The sequence below is a fragment of the Pelodiscus sinensis genome, chromosome 4, assembly GCF_052426305.1.
Source record: "Pelodiscus sinensis isolate ZL-2025 chromosome 4, ASM5242630v1, whole genome shotgun sequence".
Lineage (NCBI taxonomy): Eukaryota > Metazoa > Chordata > Testudines > Trionychidae > Pelodiscus > Pelodiscus sinensis.
The window spans coordinates 45532693-45552506 of record NC_143055.1 but is presented as its reverse complement, the minus strand read 5'-3'; the positions used below and the strand labels follow the sequence as shown (position 1 = coordinate 45552506).

The following is a 19814-nucleotide window of genomic DNA, read 5'->3' as shown; positions in this document are numbered from 1 at the left end:
AATTTAATTACTAGTTGTTTAAATCTTTAAACCATACATGATAGAAGTTATTTAAGAATACACACATTTCAGGTACCTGAATGGTGCTAATGTTCAGCCAGCACTTCCTAAGGCACCTAATTAGCACAAATGCTGAGATCCTGTCATCTAGCATTGCTTAAGTATCACTTCACATTATATTATGTTTGGTTCTGATGTAGTTTGTTTTCACAGCTCATTTTGAATGCCAAAAAGATAGTTACAGGTAAAGAACATTATCCTGAAATCCTTATACAGGTGAAAAGTAATGCAGAGCTGGGTCCCTAAGTATTTGAAAATACAGTATGGGCAGCTTGAATTTTGTTTTGGGTAGGTTGAAATTCCTGATGTGCACCATCATTATTGAGGTAGTGTGTGTGTGGTTTAACAAGGAGCAATGCTTATGATATTTAATACAAAATCATATAAAAAAGAAAATTAACACTAACCTTGGAGTACACATATAATCAACCTTTCTAACAGTTCAAGCTAGTATTTGCTACTTCTGACTCATAAGAGCCAAAACTGTACCACATAGCAAAGATCTAGCCTTAATGCAATACAATAAATCATGTATTAATTAGTAACAAAGATCTGAAAAAATTATTAAGTTCAGCATTTTAGATATCTGCAACACTCCAAAAAAATCTGTTAAAAGAACCTTTTTTTCTTACCTTATGCCATTAACACCTATGTTTGAAATTTAATCATACAAATGTCCTCCTGGCATACACACACCCCATGCAGTCTGCCTCCCCTCACCATCCCCAACCCAGCCAGACAGGACTGCAACAAGTGAGTCATACCCTAAATAAACTACCCTCTGCCTACACCTCACTGCACAGATGCCAGCATACACACACACCCTCTATCCCCCACTTACCCCATGCAGTCAGCCTCTTATCTCCCCCTTCCCAGGAGGCTTGAGAGTGCTGAATTTCTGCCTCTCTCTCTCTCTCTCCTCATACAGATGGAACTCTCCAAAATCCCTTCTCTTTTGCCCCCTCAGCTAGCTCCATTTAGCTGCTTGTTTCGTGAGACACCCTTCCCCCCACCACTAGTCACCTGAGCTCTCTGCCTGTATGGGAGCTTCAAACTTGTAGTGGAACTCAGAAAACAGCTGTGCAACTGTGCAGGTGCACAATTTACAGGGAATTTAGCTGACCATCCCCCCTCCCAGAATGTGATCCAGCTGCTTGTAGTGGCTAGTGTGAGGATCTGCCCCAGAGTGTCCACTTTCTTTCCTGGACTTCTTGTAGGCCTACTGGAGCTCTTTTACATGTGGACCTGGTTGAGAGTCTGCATATGTCCTGTCTCCACCAGGTTGGTGGCCATAAGGCCGTAGATATCAGTTGGTCTCCTCCACCGGATCTCAGTGAAGTCCAGGATCTCTGCACCAGTCCAGATCAATGTCCTCTTTTGTCCCTGGCCAGGGGCAGGGAATGCTGGAGTCATTACAGTAAACTTCCAATAATCCAGAACTTTAGGGACCTAGGTGGTGCCAGATTATTGGATATGCCGGAGTACCAGGAGGTACTATAAGGGGGCATACTCCCAACCCAACCCTCCCTCCCCCACCTTATGCTCGAGTCCAGGAGCCGCCGGTACAGCTGCGCATCTCCCTCCAGGCGCTGGGGCACGTACACTGAGCAGACAACTTTTTAATGAGCTGGCCAGGACACCGTGTGCAACCCAGTCCCCCTCCCCTCTCCTTCCCTTCCCCACAGCCAAACACCTCCCCACCTTGCTGTCACCCACTCCTCCTTCTCTCCCAACCTTATGTCTGGGTCCCAAAGCAACTGCCTGTGCTCAGCGACCAGCTGCTAGCACGTGCAGGCTGAACGCTGTGTGCGCTGGGGACCGTGAGCGGAACGGCGTGGGCTGTGAGCGCACATGAAGCTCACAGCGGCCCGACTGTGAGAGCGGCTGACCTGAGCAGTTTCTGGGTTCCAGTTGATGCCAGACTATCAGGAGAGCCGGACAACTGGATGCCGGACTATTGGGGTTTTACTGTATTTTGAAATAATCAGCCCCTTATTTCAAAATAACAAGCTTGGTAGTGTGGACGCTCAGCTTGTTATTTTGAAATAAGGGGGATTATTTTGAAATAACTCCCTAGTGTGGACCAGGACCTAATGGCCACAGGGACCTGGCAGCCATTTCCTGGGTGCTGTGGTAAACACCAACTGGGATCTTGCAGCCAAAACTTCCTCCTGCCACACCAACACTTTGCCCCAGGCCAGTTTCCCCTCCCATATCCAAACTCCCTACTAGACTCCTCAGTCTGCATCCCCCCATAAATATCAATCTCCTTACCCAGCCCTGAATTCCTCCTGCCTCCCAAATCGTTCATCAGCTACCACAGCCCACACCCACAGCCAGAGTTCTCACCCCTACTAGGGATGTTAAATTGTAGTTATTTGACTAATTGTGTAGTCGATAAGGACTGCTGTGCAGAGCCGCAGCGGGGATAGTTCCAGGAGCTAGCTCAAGCCAGGACTTAGTAGTCCTAGCTTGTGCAGGATCTGGAAGCCACCCATAATGCTGCTTTGCATTTTAAATGTAGTAAGAGCTGCCGGGCTTTTATTCCATTTAAAATGCACAGCATCCTGGACCAGCGCAAGCCAAGACTGCTCAGTCCCAGCTTACGCTGAGTCCAGCAGCCACTGTTCGCAGCGGCCAGCCCTGTCCACTACAAACAGGGGCTGCTGCTGGTGCAGCCTCTGTTCCGGCAGCCAGGGGCTGTTGCTGGAGAAGTCCCTGTGTGCAGCCAGCCCGGGCTGCCAAAAATGGGCTGCTTGGTGGCAGCAATCCCTGTCTTCAGGGGAGCCCAGCTCCTCACTGGGATCCCCACATACAAGTGCTGCTTCCAGAGAAGCGGCTGCCCATGGCGAGCCTCGGCCCGCTGTGGGCCGAGGTTGCTTCACAGCAGCCTCCTCTAGCCCTCCCACTCCCACCCGCTGCCTGATAGAGGCAGGGGAAGGCAGGTGGCACTGCGGAGCTGGTGCTGGGGAAGGGAACCAGCTTTTAAGCCAGCTTCCCCCAGCACCAGCTCCTGCCCCCCCCCTTCTCTATCATAGAGGCAGCAAAGGGCAGGGAGATGCGAGTAGTTGATGCTCCAGTTGACTATTCCCTAACATCCCTAACCCTTACACATCCCAGTCTCTTGCTCCAGCCCACAGTGCCTCCCATCCTGCACTACAAACCCCTCATCCTTGTCCCAAATCCAGAGCCCACACCCCCAGCTGGATCTTTCACCTTCCTCTCACACTCCAACCCCCACCCCAGCTTGGTGAAAGTGAGAGTGGGGAAAGCAATCCATGGGGGATGGAGAAAGCAGGGATGGGACCTCAGAGAAGGGGTGGGGCAGGTGGTTCAGTTTTGTGAATTTAGAAAGTTGGCAACCCTACATGCACAGTGCAGGTGTTGGGGCATAGGAAGGGAGTAGGCATTGAGGCAGAGGGGAAACAGTGCAAGGGTTAGGTGTGAAAGGAGGCTGGGAAGTTCATGGGAGTCAGGGGCACCAAACTGCAAGTTTGCCCAGAGTGCCATTTTCCCTAAGGCTGGCCCTGCTTCACGGGACATCTTAACTTAGCTTACTAAAGGTTCCCAAGATTGCCACGAACACTCTCATAATAAACAGTTTCTTCCAAGGTCTAAGGTTTCAGCAGGCAGGATGAGTTCAAAACATTCGTTCTGAATTTTATCTGGGCACCCTGGGTCATTCTGATAAATCAGTTAACATACAGAAGACAAAACATTCAGCACTGTGGTGTGTGACACTGAGGCCCAGTTCAGGGTATAGTTCCTGTGGTTTGCCTTAAAATACCATTCCCAGTCCTCATTTACATTCCTTCCCAATTTCTGCAGTAAATCTTACAATTATCAGAAAGTATATTTATGATTTTGCAAGCTCTCTATGCTATGACCAGTCCATCTATTTTCTTTTAACTAAATTTGGGTTTTATCCATAGGAAACTATAAGAATTGAGAAATAAAGATACACTATATGGAGACAGCTTGGTTGTACCCTGAAAACATCAAACCCTGAAACATTCAACCAGAACCCATGTATCCGATTGATTAAAACTCAGTCATCCTCCCCACCACCTTCTTTTTTCTACCTGTGCTCACGAGCTGCCTGGATCATAGTCCAGTCTATTTTGCAGTAGCAGCACAAATAGTAATGATGTGCCACTATAAGGGTGTGTCTACAATGTAGGGCTTAATTCGAAATAAGCTACACAAATTGAGCTACATCAAAATAGCGTATCTTATTTCAAAATAGGGAGCGTCTTCAGAGCACTTATTTTAAAACAGAGCACTCTTCCTCCGATTTCCCTTACTCGTTATACTATGAGGGTTACAGGAGTCAGAGTAAGATGTCCTCTAGCTTGACAGTATTTTGACACTATTTCAAAATAACTGCCTGCTGTGTAGATGCGGATTAAGTTATTTTGGAATAATATTGCAGTGTAGACATACCCTCAGTTGTAAAGAGAGAGGAGAGTGCATGTATAATATATTATCTATAGGTATGTCCACAATTAGTTCTAGTTTAATTTTCAGATTGCCTAAGTGTACTCCTAAATCTTTGAAAACCTTTTGTGCACAAAAGAGCATGTGCGTATTAGTTGCATTGTAAATCCATGCAAATACCTTCAGAAACGTATCTTACTCTTTACTCAACCTCTCTGAAAACAACCTGGTAACGTGCAGTGCTCATTTAGCAAGGCAATCAAACACCCCCAGTCACCAAAAAAGTGTTGATATCTTTTATCTGAATATGAGCTGAAACTTTAAAATGTTAATCACTTTAATTTAACTGCAGTTATCATGTACTTCAGATTATCAAACATGTTTGAAATCTGTTAAACCCTAGAACACAGGGCAGATTGTTTATGTTTGTCTATAACTTAATGGATTAAGTTACTTGTGCTTGAAACTTCTTGAATTACTTTTACAATGTACTTGTAGAATGATTTCTCTAAAAAAGGGCAAATTACCAAAACAAGCCATGTTTCTCACCATCAGGCCACAACCCCAGACTCAAATCAAAACCAATCTTAATCAGTATCAAAACTTCTTGGCAAGCCTGTTTTATGAAGGGCTGGATTCTGTAAATTACACATGTCTTATATTAAGGAGCAGTGTGGAGCTGCAGATGCTGAAAGCACCATAAGGAGCAAAATGGCCATTGAGAGTTTCCCAGTGCTTACCAGAAGTGCACGCACTGTAACACCCTGCATGGAGACAGCAAACGAACACACACATCTGGCTGACATACAGGGGCAAGGCCTTACCTCCACCTCCTTGCTGTACCTCCCATCCCCTTTGGGCAGTGATGGACAACTTAAGCTAGTGATGGGACACATGAGTGGCCTTCCTTCATCTCAGTAGATCACAAGATTTTCGTAACCAAGATGGTCTCCTGGGATAGGGTTGTTCTGCTAACAGGGCTTGCATATCTAGAATTTGTGGGATGGGACTATAGCATCATAGGTAGCACTTTGATTGGATGCAGAGAGTTAATATTGGCTGTCACAATTAATATTTTGTGCAGTCAGCACATATCTCACTTCTTGCACCCTTGCTTTACATGTGTGTCACTTTAGTAGTACCAGTAGGGAAAAAACTATGCAAATGGCAACCAGCAGAATCGGGCAACCCTGTGCATGGTCAATGGTAAACAAAATGTTTTGTGTGCCACACACAGAGCCCTGATGGCCTTCATGCAGCCCGCATACTGCAGGTTGCCCACCGCTGCCTTTGGGGCACTTTCAATGGGCAAGGAGAGAATTGTCCCTACATTTCTTAGTGTAAGGGCTGCAATTTTGCTTGGCCTTAATGCAGGATCATGCTAAGTTCAGAGAGTCTCCGTCCTCTTCACTTACACTGCACACCCCAAAAAGGCCAGAGAAAATCTGGCACTTAAATATTTTAATAGCATTGTTAGTTTATTTGCATTGTGGTTATACCTAGAGTCTCCAAAAAGGAATTGCAGCTCCAGTATCCTAGTAACTGTATAATAAATAACCAGAAACCAGTCTCTGCCCAGGAAACTTACAAACATAAGCCCAGATTTTCAAATATTTCTGTTTGCTACCATTTTACCATATGTCTAAAAAACAAGTAGGTCAGATACAACCTACATTTATCACTGTTTTTCCTACATTATAATGGACAGTTTTAAAGTTTGCTAGTCTACGTTTAAAGTCCAGTGGGAAAACTCTACATTGTCATTCATAAATTTATATATATCACAAATTTCCACCTTCTAGCTTAACGGAAAGAGCTCAACTACTGAAGAACGTCTTCAAGAAGAGTCACGTGAACTTGTACCGCTCTGAATCTCTGCAGCAAAACTTGCTTCGTAAGTGTTCCATATTTTAAAAGAATAACAACAGGTTCTGTTACAATTGTTTGTCATAAAATGCATATCTTGATTTCTGCTCAAATATACTATTAAAAACACTTAACAAAATATCAACCTAAAACAAACACCAAAAAAAATGCCTAATATACTGTTCTGTTTTAAGAAAGGTCAAATCTTTTTACTCTGTATGGTGTTAAAATACTAAGTTTGAATTATGAACAGACTTTATTATTAAGTTTGATGATGTAAATTATGGATCATGATCCTAAAATTGTTTTGATTTTGATTTTCCCAAAGAGGATGAAAATATATAAATAAATATTTACATATAAAATTAAGGGTTTTTTCAGATCTGACAAAAACAATGTATGTGACTGCATTTGTAATCTAATATATAAAGGAGAATGTTTGTAAGTTTGTGCGTTTGTAAGTTTGTAACTTGAACACTAGAAGAGCCACCACAACCAATCTTTGCACGGGATAACATTTCATCCAGGAGAACACTGAGAGCCAGGACTGGCAACTGTAATCAAACTTTATGGGACTTCAGGAAACTTGGCCATATTGATAAGTGGACATCCAGCTAACTAAAATCATGCCAGGCCACGGATGTTGCCAGACCAGAGAGTACCAGATTAGAGAGGTTCAATCTGTAGCATATATGGGATAAGTTTCATGTCTGAAATTTGGCATAGAGTGATAAGGCTCGTTCAGAAAGGACAGGCAAGGTAAAAAGGAAGGAGGTGTTGCGTTATACATCAGGAATATATAATGCATGTTCTGAAGTCCAGAAGGAGGTAGGAGGCAGACTTATTGATAGTCTCTGGCTAAAAATGAAAGTAGTTACATCATAGTAACTGTGATCACCAAATCAGGAAAAGGAGGTGGATGAGGTATTTCTAAAACACATAACAGAAATATCCAGAACCCAAGACCTGGTAGTAATGGAGGATTTTAATTACTCAATAATTGTTGGAAAATATGTCAAAACTCAGAATTTGCTGCAAGTTCTTAGTGTGTTCAGGGACAACTTTTTGTTCCAGAAAGTGAAGGAGCTGATGAGGACAGTCATTCTGACCAGCTGTGAGGAATTGATAGCAAATCTGAAGGTGGATGACAATTTGGGTGAAAGTGATTGTGAAATAAAATATAGGAAGAATAGTATGTCTAATATACCTCTATCAGAGCTCTTTAGTGACTTAAAAATCAAAACAGAATCCTACAAAAAGTGACAACATGGACAAAATGCTAAGGACAAGTACAAAAGAATAGTACAAGCATGTAAGAACAAAATTAGAAAGGCTGAGGCACAAAATGAGTTACATCTAGCAAGGTATATAAAAGGTAGTGAAAAGGTAATTTAAATACATTAGGTGCAAGAGAAAGACAAAAAATAGGGTCTACTATTTAGTGGAAATGGAGAAGTAATAACTGAAGACGTCAAGAAAGCTGACATATTTAAGGCAAAATAGGCATTCATCATCACTAAAAGGTTAATGGTGACCAGATATTCAATATAATTAATAGTAACAACAAGGGGTAAGGAATGGAAGCCAAATTAGGGAAAGAACAAGTTAAGAATATTTAGATACTGTATTTTCCGGCGTATAGGGCGACTGGGCGTATAAGACGACCCCCTATCTTTTTAATTAAAAGATAGGGTTTCATCTTATACCCCAGCGCCCCTCCGCCTCCTTTGCTCCCGGTGTCCCTGGTCTGCTGGAGATGGTCCCCAGCAGACCAGAGGCACTGGGAGCAAAGCCGCAGCAGCTTTGAAAGCCTCGGGGGAAGCCGGCGGCCGGGCATCCCTGGCGCGCCTGGGATGCCCGGCCGCCGGCTTCCCCCGAGGCTTTCAAAGCCGCGGAGGGGCTCCGGCGGGGGGCACCCCAGGCGCGCCTGGGATGCCCGGCTGCCAGCTTCCCCCGAGGCTTTCAAAGCCGCGGAGGGGCTCCGGCGGGGGGGCACCCCAGGCACGCCTGGGATGCCCGGCCGCCGGTTTCCCCCGAGGCTTTCAAAGCCGCGGAGGGGCTCCGGCGGGGGGGCACCCCTGGCGCGCCTGGGATGCCCGGCCACCGGCTTCCCCCGAGGCTTTCAAAGCCGCGGAGGGGCTCCGGCGGAGGGGCATCCCAGGCGCGCCTGGGATGTATACCCTGCGTACAAGACGACCCCCGATTTTTGGGGGATGTTTTTTAACATCAGAGGTCGTCTTGTACGCCGGAATATACAGTAGTTAAATGTATCAATGTCATCAAGGTCTGGTGAAATTCATCATAGGGTACTTCAGGAAATAGTTGAAGCAGTCTCAGGATTTACCTTTTGAGAATTCCTAGAGGACAGATGATGTCCCAGAGGACTAGAAAAGATCAAACACAGAATAAAGTTGACCTTGGGAATTATAGACCAATCTATACCTAATTTGGATACCTGTAAAGATACTAGAACAAAATATTAAGCAGTTTGTGAGATGTTGTCAAGAACCAGAGTGTGCCAAACCAATCTAATTTCCTTCTTTGATGGGATTACTGATATATTGGATGGGGGGAAGCAGTAGATATAGTATCTTGATTTTAGTAAGGCTTTTTTCACTGTCCCGCATGACATTTTCATAAATAAGATGTGGCAATGTGGGCTAGATTAAATTATTATAAGGTGAGTTATAACTGGTTAAAAGACCATACTCAAAAAGTAGTTATCATTTGTTTGCTATCAAATTGGGAGGGTATTTCTATGGAGTCCCACAAGGGTAATTCTGGGTCTGGTGCTATGTAGTGTTTTCATTAATAACTTGAATAGTGGCATGGAGAGTATGCTTTTAAAATCTGCAGAAGTCACCAAACTGGAAGTTGCAAGCACTTTGAAATTAGAATCCAAGATGACCTTGACAAATTGTAAAATTGGTCTGAATTAAATGAAATTAAATTCAATAAAGTAAAGTGCAGTATATTACACTTAGGAAGGACAAATTAAATCACAAGTACAAATTGGGGATTAACTGGCAAAGTATTAGTACTGCTGAAAAGGATCTGAAGTAAATCATAAATTGAATATGATGCAACAATGTGATGCTGCCTTGAAAAAGGTTAATATAACACAACTGTTAATATACACAAGAATGATATGTAAGACATGGGGGGAAACTGTCCCACTCTATTTGGCACTAGTGAGGCCTCAGTTGAAGTACTGTGCCCAATTTTGTGTGCCACATTTTAGAAAAGAGATGAATAAATTGGAGCATCTAAAGGAGAGCAACAACAATGATAAAGGTTTAAAACAGCAATTTCCAACCACCAGTCTGTAGCCTGCTGCTGGGCCATGGGGGCTGTCAGAGCTCAAGCCAGCTGTTCCCGGTAGCTCACATCTGGGTGGTGGCTCAGACAGCCGCAGTAGGAGGCACCTTCCTCCCTCCTCCCCACTCTGCACGTGGGGGAGACATGCTGGGGAGGAAAGGGTCACTCCCCCTGCCCACACAGCCACTTTTGCCCATGTCAGCAGGAGGTGCCTCCCCAGGACTCCGCTTCCCCCTCTCCCCAACCCGCATGGCCACTTTTGCCAACAGTAGCACTGGGGCTGAGGCAGAGCAGGAGGCACCTTCTCAGGGATTCTCCCCTCCCCCGCTAGTGCGGCCATTTTTGCCAGTGGCAGTGCTGGGGCTGAGGCAGTGGCATGAAGAAGCAGAGCAGGAGGCACCTACCTTTCTCCCTCCCTCCCCCCATAATGGCAGATAGCCAGGGCTCAGCATTCCCCCCTCTGCCCATGGGGGTGCTAAAAACACTTGGGAAGAAGGGGACATGAGGGAGGAAGGCCAATTTCCCTGCCTACACAGCAGTAACAGCCATGCTCCCTAGAGGGGGCAGCCTTGCTCTGGTGAGTTCAGGGGTGGGGTTGAGTGAGGGCATGGCAGGGTTTTGAAGCAAGAGGGTGTTGGCATGGGCTATAGGAGTCAGAGGTAAAAGGGTCAAAGGGCATGGAACATAGGAGTGGGGGTCAAAAGCTACTAGGCACTAGGGAGCAAGAGATTGGGTTGGGGCTAGGCGGACCGGCAGCATTTTATTTGCATATTCATTATTTGCACAATAAACATGCAAATAAAATGTTATCAGTCTAACAAACGTTTGTGAATGGGTTTGCCAGTCTACCTCATAAAAAAGGTTGGGAATCACTGGTTTAGAAAACCAAACCTGTGAGCAAAGGTTAAAAAAACTGGACATGCTTAGTATTGAGAAAACAAAATTAGGTGGCCGTGATAATAGCATGCAAATATATTCAGGACTGTCATAAAGAGGAGACTAATCAATTGTTTTCTGTCTCCACTGAAGGCAGGACAAGAAGTAATGGCCTTAGTCTGCAGCCACGGAGATTCAGACTTGGTCTACACTACATCCCTTTTAGTGGAACAGCTGTGTCAACACAGCCATGTTGCTTAAAAGTCAGGCAGTATAAACACTGTGGGTGCGTCTAGACTGGCAAGATTTTGCGCAAAAGCGGCTGCTTTTGTGCAAAAAATTGCTGCCTGTCTACACTGGCCGCGAGAATTTGCGCAAGAGCACTGACATTCTAATGTAAGAATTCAGTGCTTCTAGCGCAAATACTTTGACGCTCCCACTCAGGGATAATCCTTCTTGTGCAAGAATACTTGCGCAAGAGGGCCAGTGTAGACAGGTACCTTAATTTTTTGCTCAAGAAAGCCTGATGGCTAAAATGGCCATCGGAGCTTTCTTGTGCAAAAGTATGTCTATACTGGACACAGATGCTTTTGCGCAAAAGCATCCGTGCCAATTTAGATGCTCTTTTGCGGAATTACTTTTAACAGAAACACTTTTCCGTTAAAAGTACAGGCAGTCCCCGGGTTACGTACAAGATAGGGACTGTAGGTTTGTTCTTAAGTTGAATCTGTATGTAAGTCGGAACTGGCGTCCAGATTCAGCCGTTGCTGAAACTGATCAGTTTCAACAGCGGCTGAATCTGGAGGCTAGTTCTGACTTACATACAGATTCAACTTAAGAACCCCAGGCATCCCCAAGTCAGCTGCTGCTGAAACTGATCAGCAGCAGATTCCAGGAAGCCCGGGGCAGGGGCTTCCTGTAGTCAGCCACTGGTCAGTTTCAGCAGCGGCTGACTTGGGGACAACTGGGGCAGAGCAGCTGGGGTGCTGCTGGGTTGGTCCAGTGGCGCCCAGAGCAGCGCTACGGGACCAACCGGCAGCGCCCCAGCTGCTGTACCACAGGGGTCTGGAGCAAAGCCGCAGAGCACGGGGGCAGCGGGACAGCCCAGACGCGCGGTGGCTATCCTGCTGCCCTCGGGCTCCGTGGCTTTGCTCTGCTTTGCTCCCCGTCCCCCTGGTCTGCAGACCAGGGGGACGGGGAGCAAAGCGGTGGAACACCTGTGAATGACAAAGACTTTGTCACACAATTGCCAGTGTTTTCTGGAGATACAAAGCCTTAGATTAGATGTTAGGAAACTTTCTAAGTATAAGGCTTAGACTACACTTACCAGGAGATTGGTGCTGCAGGGATCGATCTCCTGGAGGTCGATTTTAGTGGGTCTAATAAAGACCCACTAAATTGACTACAGATTGCATTCCAATTGACTCTGGTACTCCACTAGAGTTAGAAGAGTAAGGGGAGTCAACAGGAGAGTTTCTCCCACTGATCCCCCCCCATAATGGAGACACTGCAGTAACATGAACTAAAGTACATCGACTCCAACTACACAATTCATATAACTGGAGTTATATACCTCAGTTCAGCATTGCCCCCTAGTGTAGACCAGACCTAAGTGTGGTTCAAATCTGGAATAGGCTTTGAAGGAATGTTGTGCAATTCCCATCATTGGAGGTTTTAAAAAACAGACTGGACAAACGTCTGCTACTGTGCAAAGAGCTAGACTTGATAACTTCTCAAGTTTCCTTCCAGCCCTACATTTCTATGATTCTGTGATGTATATTCACCTTTAATTAAATCTGTTGCCTTTTGATGAGGTCATTTGATATTCATTCCTTGGATGCTGTACAGAAAATTTTTTGTTGTGCTCTCTGAGTCTTCCAGTATTATGAAAGAATTTGAGTTCTTCTCTTTCCACCACCTTGGAAGATGGTTTTCTTAGTATTTAAAAGAGTGATTTTGCATTGAAATTTGAAGTCTTCCAATTTTATAGAATATCTGAAACTAATCAAAGTTTAACTATTCTGTTTTGTATCTGCAGATGGCTATGCGTTCTCTCAAGATGAAAATGGAATAGTTTCCCAATCTGAAGTAATAAGAGCGTATGATACCACAAAACAAAGACCAGATGAATGGTGAAGGAATACAGGTTGAGACAGAAAGCCCTTAGAATTACTTTAAGTAAGACAAACTACTAGACCTTTGCTAGGATCTGCTAGCAGCAAACAGTCACAAAGATTATAGGAAGATCCATGATGATCTTATTCCATAAAGTTTGGATTAGTGTATTCAATAGACATAAGCACTGTGCAACTCTACTGTAACACACCATCTCTTTATAATTTTAACAAGTATTTGCTTTGTCTTTGTAAACAGAGAAAATTACCTTGTGTTTTGGCAGGTCGCTTATTTATAATGAGGCTGAATCAGTATTGCTCATATGCTATATTAATTAATGGGACATAATTAATGGTCAAATTACCACTATACATAGATTATTAACATTTATACAGGTTCATAAGTCCATTTAAAGTACAGTTGGTTGGTATCAAACCTTTGATTTCAATAAGTGCTGAATAACCAACATTTTAGTGGTGTTAACTCACCATATAAAGCAAAATTTCAAACCAAGGTGTTTATAGGTGTTTGTGTCAAACTAGCCTACAATATATGCTTGCCAAAGAAGTTCCATAATTGCAATTCTCAAAAATCTCCAAGGGTTATTTGCAGAGAAGTTTAAAAATCTTGATGTTAGAACTGCATGTTTGATTCTCCATACTTGATAAAAATACAGCATAATGAGCCTAATTCAAATTGCCTTTATGGCACTTGCTTTTAAATCTGTGAAACTTTGCAACCTTTGGTCTGATACAAGCTTTTTGGTTTTTTATTGTTTAATATAAATGCCACCTTTTAGTATAATGCTCATATTTACAAGTTTTGTTCAAATTACAAAAAAAATGCATAAAAATTTAGCCATTTTTCAATGTTTGTGTTTTGTATGCACATCTGGTCACAATTTGGTCAGAAAAGTTTGTCCTAATTCATAAAAACAGATTAGATAGCTGTGTGATTTGTCACCGTCTTTATTCTAAAGTTATCTGGAACATGCCTTGCTAATGCAATGTAAGTTCTGTAGCTCTGTGTGGCATGTACTGTTCCATTTGCACCAGAGGCAGTACCTACTATGCACTCAAATATACTTTAGTAGTAGTAGTTCTTTATAGCTTATTTGAAACATAGCAAACCTCCATACTCTCAGCTTTTAAGAAAAATGGAGGGAAAATTGCACAAAAGAAAATAGAATTTTCCAGTTTGTTCAGCTCAGCGGTGTATCAGTTGTACTTCTCACCAAGAGAACACTGTAATAAGAAATTTTAAAGTATTAATTACATTTGGTATGTATCTGCCCACTATCAAATGATGGCCTGATTTCTTCAAAGGTTACATCTATTTATGACAATGGCACAAACACAGGCCAGTTTAACTTATTGTAAAAGTTTCAGTCTGTTTTAATACTGACCTAAAAAGTCCACTGTAATGATTCAATTTTAAATGTATTTTATGTGGAGACAAATGCTGCTTCACTTTTAAAATGTTCAGACTAGCAGAGATTTTCCATTCTCCTTTCAGGTTACTAAGATCTTTATTCTTATTACTTTTTGTCTTCAAAATCATCCAATCTAGATTGTAAATAACAAGCAGTATAGCTCTTCAGCTAGTCCATGTCCTACCAATCATTTCTTGACTATTCATATACTTATCAAAAATAAAACTTTGTCCCCTTGCCTTTCAATCCTGTGCAGATGCCACCTCTCACTTCTCTGCATCACACAATTTCCTTACCTCTCATTTTAAGAAAATATACAAATCACATCATATATCAAAGCCCGTGCAAGGAAAATACTTTATGAAAGTACATACTTAGGAAGACATATTGATGGAATGGCCCTCCACATTTCATAATAATATTATGCATTCTCTTCCCTCCCTTTTCCGGAGTGATCTTTAAGTGCAAAAGAAACAGAATACACAGGGACAAAGAAAATGTATTCCACTACAAATAGCACTGCTAGTCAGTCATGCAGAGAAGAACTGCCTTCAGAAAAGCCATTTAATGCATAGATAAATAGATGGCTCAATATGGGAGGGCCATACCACTTGACCTAAGGCGAGAAAAAAATTGGGGGCATGCCTTTCTTAAAATATGGATCCCTATTTTTGACATTAAAGAATGACTGCAATACAATTCTGAAATGACATCCTCAGTGTACTTAATATAAAAATTAAATTCATGACTCTCTTTAAAAGTAAATGCATTTTTAAAAATCTTTTTTTCATTGTAAAATGCATAAAAATTTTGATTTGGAAAAAATTATGTAAAGCAAAGAAATGTAGTGTAAACCATTGTGTTGTGAAGAAATTTACCAGCAGCTTTACTTATTTTGTTTTATCCTGCTCTAAAATAAAGTGTGCTATATTTACAAGAATTAATAAAATTAAGATGCCCAGCTACCTACAGTTGGTGACAGAAATGACATGCAGTTTTCTCCCATTCTATTTTGCTTTATTGCTAAGAAGGTAGAGGAATTTTAGCACATCTTGTTGAGAGCCTGGACATATATTGGAATTCTGGCTAGTGATGTTACTTAATGTTATATATTGCTCTATTTCCAAAGCCAGGTATAAGCTCACCATGTGTGTCATCCTTGCGCAATTACACATTTTAATTTTAAATTGTGCCCCACAAAATGTATTTTGATTTTGTTTTTATATTGTACTTTCATTCCCCAGTAGTTAGTCTGTTTTGGATATATTTTTGCACCTCCTAGATGTTGCTTATTGTCTGATGGTAATCAATTATGAAATAATAGTCCTGCCTAGAAAGTTATTTTAAAAATGTTTTTTTTTACTCTGTATACAGTTCTAAATATAAGATCACCTCAGCAAAAATGTGCCTGTGAAAATCAGAGGGGTTTTTTTTAAAAAAAAAATCAGTTTGGGTACACAATACAGTTTATTTGCACATTGTTAAAGTGAACAGAAATATAGTATATTATTTATTTAGTATACCATGTGTTTGTTAAATTGAGCCATTGGTTATGCGTGTATTTATTTTAATTGAAAAAGCTAGTCAAATTACACTAGCTAATCATAATGCATTTATTCTGATCACTTAAACCTTTAATTTTGTGTGAATAAAGTCCAATATGGAATTCACATGGTAATTTGCAGCCTGCTTTATGTGCACTGCATAACAATTGCAAACTATCATTAAAAATGTTCCTTCAATTAAGCCACAACAATGCCAGTTAGAAATCAATTGGTCTTGTATTCATATTATTTGAGTTACTAATTGGAATGCAACATTTATTGAAAAGGTAAATTATTCTTTAATAATTTTATTAAGCCTAATCACCATTTATATTTGGACTTTCTTTTGCTATTCTTGATTGTAGGCTTATTTGTGGAAAACAGCCTCAGTAGATTTATAATAAAACATCTTTCTATTTGTGTAAAAATTATAAAGTATTCTGAGACAGTAACAGATATCTAAAGATTCCTATAAAATCCTCATCACAAAAATACATTTTACAAAATATCACAAGGGGCTTCCTTTGTTGCCTTAACCTTCAATGGGAATATATAATAAATTGAAGGAAGAGAAAATAGCATCTTACCATTTTTTATCTTGATTTATACTGTGTAAAAGCATCTGTAGTTTTGATGAGTTAATCATCCCATCTGTGTTATTAATATTTTAAAGCTCCATGGTTTGTTGCAGTTTTTATGTTTCTGCTTTTGTGTATCATTCACATTATAATGTATCCAGAAGTTAATGATTTGAAATTCATGAATTGGTCAATTCTAACTTAGTACTGGGTATGTTTTTTCTTTGCAAAACGCAACAAATGTTGTTTTTCTTGTTCTATAAATGTTGCCTGATACATCTTCATTAAACAAGGAATATTTTAGCACTCAAAAAACTTGTGCCTGATCGCTCAAACTCTTTCTCCCATTGGCTTCAATAGGGCTAGTTATATGAATAGAGATTAATTGTGTGAGGAAGAATTTGCAATATTGGGCCCTTTGTTTTTTAAGTACTTTGAATTAAACACCATATTTCCATGCATACAATAATAAGTAATTGCAAAGCTGTGATCAGAACATGTAAACTAAAATCATGTTTTAATGTTTCCTTATTCTAGACTAGAAGCCATAAACGCATTAATATTGTTTTTCTCGTTTGACTTGATTTTTTCATAAAGTATTTCAGTGTTTCATAAGTATAAACTGCTGTGAAAGGCAGCCACTATGTAAAAGCAAAGTTTACATTCAATGTAAGGTAGGATTTTCCAGCTCCACTGAACCATTACTGCTGAAACTGTTGTGGAAATTGTGAAGCTGCATGAATGGAGAGTTTTTGACTCAGTGTTTATGGTAGTTTTTCTCAGGTTTAGTTTTAAATGAACATTAAATGCCCTGTGTGTTTTATCAAATTTTAGTAATGCTTTCAGTTCTATGCAGTGTTACATGTAATTGGCATTTTGTGAACGTGCATGTTTTGAACTGCAAATTTTAAATGTTTTGTCTTTTCATTGTTATTAAAAAATTGAATAAACTTTGCCATTAACTAAAAAGCTTTGAAGGTTTTGGTTGTAAGTTCTACAAGTTAAGTTCAAAGGAAAACTTTTTCATGTACATTTCATTATTTCCATTTTAATATAATGAAATGAAGCCTACTGGAAGTGAAATAGCCTCCACACAAGTACCTAAACACTTTTGTACTACTCTAGCAAAATGAGAAAATAGCAAAGTGTTTTACAACTTTTAATAAACATGATTGTTGGCAGAGGCCCATTCATGCTCCCATTGAAGTCAATGGGATGTTTGCTTTAATCATTGAAAAGGGACCATGGAAGATTGCAACTACCAAGTGAAGCATGGTCCGAGGATACTTATAGTAAAAAAAAAAGGAAGAGCACCCTTTCAAACAGGAAAGCTTTTCAGCGGAGAGGCCAAGGATGAGACTGATTAAAGGGAAGTCTTGTTTGACTTTTCCGAGGGCTTGGTGTTAAAGGCCATATCGTCCACAGACACTGTGAGAAGATGTTTCTCCCTCAATGGTATGTGCCACCTGAATAAGAGTGGGAGTATCTGGGCCAGAACTGAAGTGTGGTTGTAATAGGTATTAATGCTTTACATACACAGGGGATGTAAATTGATCAGAAATGAGAACGTGGCAAATAATTTAAAAATGCACCTATTTTTCAGTTAAAGTACAAAACAAGTTTAACACTGACCAATTTGGTATTCTTTCAGGGGTATATTTAGGAAGCAAGTAGCATTCTCACTGAAATTAATGAATCCAAATCTGCACCCTTACTACAGTAAGTACAAAATATTCCAGTTCAAGTCAGCTGAGTTACTTCAGATTTCCAAGAGAGAAATTGGAAGCAGAATTTGGCCAATATGTTTAATATGGCAGTCAAGTTATAGATACGAGCAAGTGTAGCAAGAACTTTGCACTGTCAGTTTTATCAGTCCAACTCTGTTTTTCAAAAGCAGCGAGCATTCACAACTCCAGTAGAAGTCAATTGGAGCTGCAGATGCACAGCACCTCTGAATCCATAATGTGAATGAATCTGACTATTAAGTAGGCTTCATTATCCTGTCACTGATAGTTATTTGTGGACAACTAGTGGTCTGCAGCTTGAGCTCAGCTCTCCCTTCCTTCCTCCCCCCATCCCCTGACAGCACAAAGCCAACACTGGTGTTCCAGCCTCGCAACCCACCTGCAACATTGGAGCTCCAGCACTGGCTTGCTGCTGAGGGGAGGGAGGGAAAGCCCCTAGCCTCGCTGCACGACCTGTCTAATGGAGAAAAAGTGGAGCCAGAAGCAGCTCCGCACATTGCCGCTCCCCCTCCTTTGGCTGGGGGAACAGCAGCGCACAGATGTGCTGGAGGCTTTCCCTGCTGCTCCCGTTGGCCAGATTCTGACTAATGGGAGCAGCAGGTGGCTGTGTCTGGGACACAATGTCTGGGAGTGGTGTGGGGCACCAAGGCAAGTAAGTACCCCCCACCCACTCATGCCCAGAGTCTGCACCCCCAACTTCTCTCACACACACACACACACACACACACACACACACACACACACACACACACACACACACACACACACCCCTGATGAGACCACATACTCCTAGCCTGCTCCTGCACCCTTCCCCTGATCAGACATCCTACCCCCACCTTACTCCTGCACCCTCCCCCCTGGCCAGACACTCCAGCATCACCCCATCCTGCACCCCCAGATCCTGCATCCCCATCTCACTCACTGACAGCCGTGTCCCACTCACTGAACCCTTCATTTATGGCCCCAACCCAGAGCCTAGGAGGGGTCTACAAAATCCACTAACCCTGGAACCCCAGAAGAGTTAATCTGGCCTATGAAAAGACCTGACCCTCAGTCCTCCCTGCCCCTCTCTCCATCCCTCCCATGGGGCTGGAGTGCCAGTGGAGTGAGGTGTCTCAGTTGAGGACCACATCAGTGAGGACTGGGAGGTTTTGGAGGGTTTGGGTTTTTTTTACTTTTCACTTCTGTGTCCCCCACAACTGATTTTTTATGGGTTAGTGGCTCCTGACCCAAAAAAGGTTCCCCAGGCCTACCATAAATAAAGACAATGTTGAAAACTTTTGAGTTGGGCATAAATTAATATTTTACTTTATTTAAAATGAAGTTTGGTAAACTAATCAAAGTTACAGAAAGTTAAAGCTCTTAATCTATTTAATAATTTCAATTACTATCTCTGTGCTTACTAGTTAAATTAAACTATTCTCTCTAGCTGCAGCACTAGTAAAATGGCTCAGGCCTAATTATATAATTAATGGCGAGTTTCCATTAGCAGCGGGTGGTCCACGGAAAGGTTTGCATTGAGCCAGGTGGGCTACAGGCCAAAAAGTTTAAAAACCACTGTTTTAGACTGATGTCACTCCACTGAAGTTAGTGGAGTTAATTTACACTAATATAAGTGAGAGAAAACTCAAACCCACAATGCTGATTAATCTCAGTTGCAATGTTATACTGTATTAATATAAGATATAGTACCCTAATTAGAGTTATGCATTTTATTCAAAGTGCACCAACTAACCCCTTCCAAACAAACACTTTAAATGATCGTTAAAACCATGTCACAAACCTGAATGTGATTTACCTTTTATTACAATAGTTTAGGAGATTATTATAGTTTATGAATTTT

At 41.7% G+C, this 19814-nt stretch overlaps 1 protein-coding gene across 6 annotated transcripts in view; it reads left to right on the top strand.

The window, feature by feature from the left end:
* ATP8A1 (ATPase phospholipid transporting 8A1) overlaps positions 1-17195 on the top strand; it is a 222352-nt gene extending 205157 nt beyond the window's left edge. For all 6 annotated transcript variants that reach the window (XM_075930509.2, XM_006111916.5, XM_006111917.5 and 3 more), the window contains 2 exons: positions 6300-6391; positions 12596-17195. In XM_075930509.2, the coding sequence (XP_075786624.1) occupies positions 6300-6391; positions 12596-12693 (190 nt within the window). In that variant the 3' untranslated portion in view covers positions 12694-17195. The remainder of the gene's footprint in view (positions 1-6299; positions 6392-12595) is intronic.
* The last annotated feature ends 2619 nt before the right edge of the window (positions 17196-19814 follow it).